Source organism: Pollachius pollachius (genome assembly GCF_949987615.1).
Source record: "Pollachius pollachius genome assembly, chromosome: 3".
NCBI classification, from domain to species: domain Eukaryota; kingdom Metazoa; phylum Chordata; class Actinopteri; order Gadiformes; family Gadidae; genus Pollachius; species Pollachius pollachius.
The window spans coordinates 25,714,470-25,721,143 of NC_136936.1; the positions used below are offsets into that span (position 1 = coordinate 25,714,470).

The following is a 6,674-nucleotide window of genomic DNA, read 5'->3' on the forward strand; positions in this document are numbered from 1 at the left end:
TGCCCAGGCAGTTCCTGTGGGTGAAGCTCTGCACCGAGTGTTCAAACATCTTGTCCAGGGTGTCGACCCCCGGTTGCATGGTGCTGGCCAGCCTCTGGGCGGAGGCCAGCGCCCTGTAGGGCCCCTGGGGCTCGCCCGACACGGAGCAAGCCTTGTCAAGGTGGTCCCTCTGGGCCTGAGGGCCCCCGGAGGGAGGCCAGGGCCCGGACCCCAGCCAGCCGAGGAGGTAGAAGGGCAGCCGTGTCAAGAGGCCGTATACCCCCACCGTTAGCTGGAAGATTAGCAGGAGCATGGGGTTCAGGTCCTCCTTCAGCTTCATGCTTCTGGAAGGGCCCTGGGTGTATGTGTGTGTATGTGTGTGTCAAGACCAGTAAGGAAGCAGGTGTCTGGTGGAGTCCCAGCAGGCCTGCAGCCAGGATCAGAACAGCGCTGGACTAGCCTGGGCCAGAGAAGGGCTGAGCGGGTGTAGCTCCGTCCCCTCCTCGCCTCCTATGGCTCTGAGTTAACACAAATAAGTTCTCCTGTGGTTCTCTCGTCTCCAGCCGAGCTCGTCCCTCGCTCGCCCCTTCCTCTGTGAGAGAGCCGGACCTTGGTCTAGATGGTGCTCCCGCCTCCTCGTCTCAAACAGAGGCCCGATTATGCTCCTGGAGGTGAAGAATGAGAGCATCATTGGCACAGTGTAAATCCCTGCTTATGGTCGGAGGTTGGGCAACAATACACACAAATCATGCAAACTCTGTAACGATGAAACAGCGACATAAAGGAAAACAATGGTTGCGTTCTCGAATGAGTGTGGAGGAAGCGGCCCCTCTGACCACATTGTTTCTGTTGAGCAGAGATGCAGGTGTCATCCATTGCTAGCACAACATGGGGCCTGATGTGTGTGAAAGAGAGGAGATGTACGAGTGCTGGATGGTGTTTGATGTGTTTGTTCATGACTGAGTACACAGTATGCTGCTGATAAGAGACGAGCACCACAGAGACAGCCAGCTTTATCTCAAGCAACTGGGCTGGAGCCACAGTGCCATTAGAAATGACATATACCACTCAGGTCACATGGACACATCTCACCTGATTGACGGCTGACCCTACAAATTGACGGCTGTGGCCGACTAATACACAAGTCACCTAATCCATTATTCATAAGCCACTCATCTCCCCTACCTAGCGGCAGGGACTTCCGTGGTGCAACTCTACTAAAATACTAAAACGTTCCAACCACATCATTCTCTCTAGCCGCATCAATGCAGGGCTCCTGGGTAAGTGCAGTGCGTGGAGGGTGAGATGAGGTATGAATACATCAGCTCAGTAAACCATGGTGTCCACTGTAGGAACTGGCCCTCCCCCTCACACCAAGTCCCCCTCTCATAGGGGCTGGGACCTGGAGTTCTCCCCATCCCAGTACACACTACAGAACCAGGGTTGGTTTTAGAGCTGAGAAATTATTTTTAATGTAGCTGCAATCAAGGTGACTATAGTGGAGTGGTTCACCTGTGCAGTCCTCAAAATGGTCCAAGGGCTGATCAGCTGGCTTCCAAAAGAGGAGAATAGAATATGTGAATGTATGATTGGATCATGCAAATCCCAGGACTGGGACTTTAGACATTGGCTCTCTAGACCTGAACCGGGTGGTGACTGTGGTGCCCTTTTTCATTTTCAACAGGGTTGCTTGAGCTAAGCAAATGGTTACATTAAGCTGACAAATGGTATGCATTCATATTTTACAAGTGAGTGTGTGCATTACAAATCTATATCTTACTTTTTATTTCCTGACTCCAAAATAATAATATCATGGCTTCTCTAAAATATTTAAATGTACATAATGGAAAATGGCTTTCAAGGGCTGCAGAATGAAGGACCAAAGAATTACGGTTTGAGGCTAATGTGTTAGGAGCATTCATTAGTTTTTTACTTGCTTCAAAGAATTACAAACGTATTGTAAAACCATTTGATTTAACTGTGTTGCATGAGTGCATAATGTACCTTGACACAAAAAAGCTTAATTGGATCATTGGAGCAATATTATGCTATACTAGAACGTACAAGCATGTGTTTGTGTTTTGCATGTGCTTGAACTAGTAAGCTATATGTTTAGCTAGCCCCTAACCTAGTAAGCTATGTATTTAGTTAGCCCCTAAACTAGTAGGCTATGTGTTTAGTTAGCTCCTAACCTAGTAAGCTATTTGTTTAGTTAGCCCCTAAACTAGTAAGCTATGTATTTAGTTAACCCCTAAATTAGTAAGCTATGTGTTTAGTTATCCCCTAAACTAGTAAGCTATGTGTTAATTCGCCCCTAAACTAGTAAGCTATGGGTTTAGTTATGCTGCGATGTATTTGTATGGTACACCAGTAAGACCGACCTGCTCTAGCGAGAATGTGACGTAATTTCATGGCTTGCAGCACTTATAGGGTTCCTGTTCGTCATTGGCTAGTCATTGTTATTGTTAGCTTCATTAGCCTCTTTCGCAAGCCAGCACAGAATCCCGAGTGGGACCGACCAAAAGGGGTCGTTCCTCTCTGAACTGCCGCAAGACAGCTGGGAGATTTACATCTTACGACTTGTACGGGTGGGCGTACTATACAACTGGATCGCACAATTAGCCCGTAACCTAGTAAGCTATGTGTTTAGTTATCCCTTAACTAATAAGCTATGTGTTTAGTTAGCCCCTAACCTAGTAAGCTCTGTGTTTAGTTAGCCCCTAAACTGGTATGCTATGTGTTTCGTTAGCCCCTAACCTAGTAAGATATGTGTTTATTTAGTCACTTACCTAGTAGGTTATGTGTTTAGTTAGCCCCTAAAATAGTAAGGTATGTGATTCCCCATAGAATGCCGGAGCAGAAGCATGATCTCAGTCAAGACAGGGTCTTGACTGAGATCATCATGTGTGTGTGTGTGTGTGTGTGTGTGTGTGTGTGTGTGTGTGTGTGTGTGTGTGTGTGTGTGTGTGTGCGTGCGTGCGTGCGTGTTTGAGTTTGCAGGATAAAATGGACATGCTCTCTCTTTAGAGTATTTCACAATTTGGTTGGCACCAGCAACAGACCAAAATTCCACTGTCTTCCGACCACAGGTAGGTAGGTTCAATCGTGGAAATATTTTCCATAGATAGCAAACATAATAATGCAAATACTAGAACGACAGCATCTGCGTATAACCTGCTCCCAGTCACATCGGATCATCCTTGTGAGACAATAGCTCTTTTGTGTATTCACACACTCAGCCTTTAATACACCTAGATTATTTACTAATCGTTGCCCCCCCCCCCAACCCCAACACACACACACACACACACACACACACACACACACACACACACACACACACACACACACACACACACACACACACACACACACACACACACAACACACACACAAATCGAGGAACCAGTCAGAGCTCAACACTGACTCAGCTCCAGAGCTGAAGCGGAAACAAGATCTCCTCAAGGTGCAGAAAACGAGTGAGAACACTAAACTACGTTAGGCTGGATTAAAAGAGAAATGTTAACATGATGGTTCACGTAAAAATGTATTTTTATAGGCCAACTTTCTACCATCCTAGGCTTAGCATGGGGAGGCTGTGCCATTAAAAGGGTTGTCAGACAAGCCATGACATTGAGCAATACATTATTCATCCCTGAGTATCATTGAGTACATCAGCACATTATAGGCGTATGTTGGTCTGGAATAAAGGGCCAGGGTCCATGCTTATAAACCTTTGTTATAAGCATGCATAAAGGAATTGGGCATACCTTCATTTGGACTGTTATTTTTACTGTCTGTAGGCTAATAAGCTCCTGCAGCATCCATCACGTCTGTGTATCTGTCTGTGTTTATCCGCGTGGAAAACGGATCAAATTACAAGAATATACAATTCCTACCGGGATAGTTCTCGCTGTCGCAGCCTCGGACGCAGACCGGGGTGATGAGCGCAGGTACGGCGGTCAGACGGACGGCATCAGGCTGCGTCGCTCCTCCGGTGCAGGCGGCTGCGCGGCCGCTCAGGAAGTACGGAAAGGGCTTGATCGTGTCGGTCTGTTCCAGGCCGTCTGATTGGACCAGCTCAGGTGGCGCGTGCCTTGAGCGGCTCAGACCTAGGTCACTTTAGGTCAGAGTCACACGGGCTTTAAAAGTCAAGCAGGTCCCGTAAGAGCTTTTCAGTTTTTAATAGGGTACATAAAACTATAATTTATTTTTGTATTTCTTGACCAATGTAGACAACGTTGTGTGTTATAACAAACACTCTTTGTCACATGTCTCACACACACACACACACACACACACACACACACACACACACACACACACACACACACACACACACACACACACACACACACATATATATATTTGTGTGTGTTTGAGCAACATATATATATTTTATATTTTATATATATATTTATATATATATATTATATATATATTTTTTTAAATATATTTTATATATATATATATATATATATATATATATATAAATAAAATATCATATTTAATGGATTTTCGTGTTTACATTCAAAATGCATGCCTACCTAATTAGTGTTTATGAGGTAGGTCTGTGTGTTACTCATACTTAATAAGAGGAGTTTTAGAGATAGAAAAGGTCCAGGCCATGGGGGCAGGACCTTTGAAAAGGGACGGGGATGGGCCTTGACCTATGAAAAGATGTGGGGGCACACCTGGGCCTTTCCTCGCTTACAAATTAACTTGTGAGAGCAGCAGATGCGGTGCTCCCCAGAAGGATTCGGTACTCCCCTTTGACGAAATGTTTAAAAGCAAGATCGTAATTGTGAAACTTTTGTTTCACAATTACTTGTTAGAACTGCGAACTATTTCAGCTAATAGTATCAAAGTAAGGATTTGCTAAATAATTGTGATCATGTGTTCGTTAGATAAGCAATATAGATTCCAGTCCCCTGCATGTCTCTCACATTCTAGCAGGGGATATTATTTACCTTTCCATTTCTTTTGTAAAATGATTGAATGAAAGTTCTGCACAGCAGGGTTTTTTAATCCGATAAAAAAACAGTCAGAACTAAACAGGACTTAGTAGGATCAGTTTGAAGTTCGAACGCCTTTATTTGTAGCCTATCACCTACTATCCTTTTGCTTTTATTTATGAGAAGCACATTGTATTGCCACTGTATGGAAGCCTACACTTGCCCTTATCTAGAGCTGGTTTACCAGTACACAACGTTTAAAACTGAGCAAATTCGATGCCAACAATCAGTTATAACGTCAATCAATAGTAAAGTATGTGATATGATGGTTGATTCTTTTATATTGATTAAAACGTTCATGTTCCGCCATGTTCATGCGCGTCACTAGTAAACCATACGTCACCACCTGGGCAACTCTGTTATCAATGCTGCCTTCAAAACAGCTCGAGGTTCGGAAGCTCTTACGTGTATTTACGTAAACCTTCCCTTCTTCCAAAATAAGAGTGGTCAGGAAACGCCTCTCGGAATTGCGTAGGCTATGACATAAAACCAGAAAAAGAGATAGTTTGTTAGACTAGACATCATAACAACTACAATTATGGATGCCCGCAGGGACCTCTTTGCGCTTCTTTGCTTAATCAGATGAATCAGTTATTAGAACTGCTTACGATGGTTGAACATGAGCGAGAATTTATCAGGTGATGTTAATAATTGTAATCTATAATGTATCTAATCAAATCTTGGGGGTTAAGTTTGACTCTTAGTGCTTGCTGCAAGTTCACTTAAAGGGAAACTTCACCCATTTCCATCAAGCTTGGTATCGTTAGAAACCCACTCATGTTTTTGAATGGTCGTGCATCATTCCCTTATGTTCCCCTGAGACCGGAGAGATCCGTATCGATCTCTAACACTTCCTGTTTTAAATGACGCAATATGACGATTTCTGCGTCATTTAAAACAGGAAGTGTAAGAGGGGAGGATTCTTGTAAGACCCACTGACGCTTACAGACCTATTAGATCAGTGCCAGTGGGTGGGACTTCACCAGCTGAAAGTAACATCCACAGCGTCTCAAGCTAAACTAACAGACGCTGTGGAGAAAACTGAATTAACGACAATGGCGGAAGGTACTGGATCTGATATAGAAGATGGAGATTTCGAAGATCTGATGCTCGAATCAGATTTTCATGGCTACCTTTTTCGAGCCGCAATATAGCAACGAGCAGCTGAATTTGTTAAGAGGAACAGGAGGCGGCTGCTGCGGCTGCTACAGCCGAGGCAGAAGACCTGCCTGTCGCAGACGAGCAGCCCGGAATGGCTCAAGCTGGGGTGGATTGGTGGTGCCTGTGCTCTTACTGTGCGCCTATGGACACAGAGGTAGAGTCCTTCTGCTGCAAAGAATTTCAAAGATGTCGATTTCTTCTGGACGAAATCTCTGAATCAGACGAGGACACGGACATATGTGTTGTGGAGCATCCTAGTTTCGCACCGCATATGGACAGCGGCGTCCTGGAGACCTATTTCAGAATCCCAAAGGTGAACTGGAAACGTCAGCCAAAGCCTGCAAGGACGAACGGACGTCTGACTGTAAAGTGAGTGTTTTTATTTTCTTACTGTATAAAGACCATCTATCGCTAACTTTGTGCTCAATGTTTTGTCTAGACAATATCGCCTAACAGCTTACCGACACTTTCTGGAATGGGTCCTGCAAGGCGAGAGATTGGGCAGAGGCTATCGTGTCG

General features: G+C 44.7%; 1 protein-coding gene across 1 annotated transcript in view; it reads right to left on the minus strand.

Annotated features, from left to right (window-relative positions):
* acsl3a (acyl-CoA synthetase long chain family member 3a) overlaps positions 1–4,000 on the minus strand; it is a 25,109-nt gene extending 21,109 nt beyond the window's left edge. Inside the window, exons 1-2 of the mRNA XM_079733648.1 lie at positions 3,879–4,000; positions 1–644 (exon numbers count right to left, since the gene is read on the minus strand). The exon at positions 1–644 is cut by the window's left edge and continues 59 nt beyond it. Of these exons, the coding sequence (XP_079589774.1) occupies positions 1–319 (319 nt within the window). The 5' untranslated portion in view covers positions 320–644; positions 3,879–4,000. The remainder of the gene's footprint in view (positions 645–3,878) is intronic.
* Positions 4,001–6,674: the final 2,674 nt, after the last annotated feature.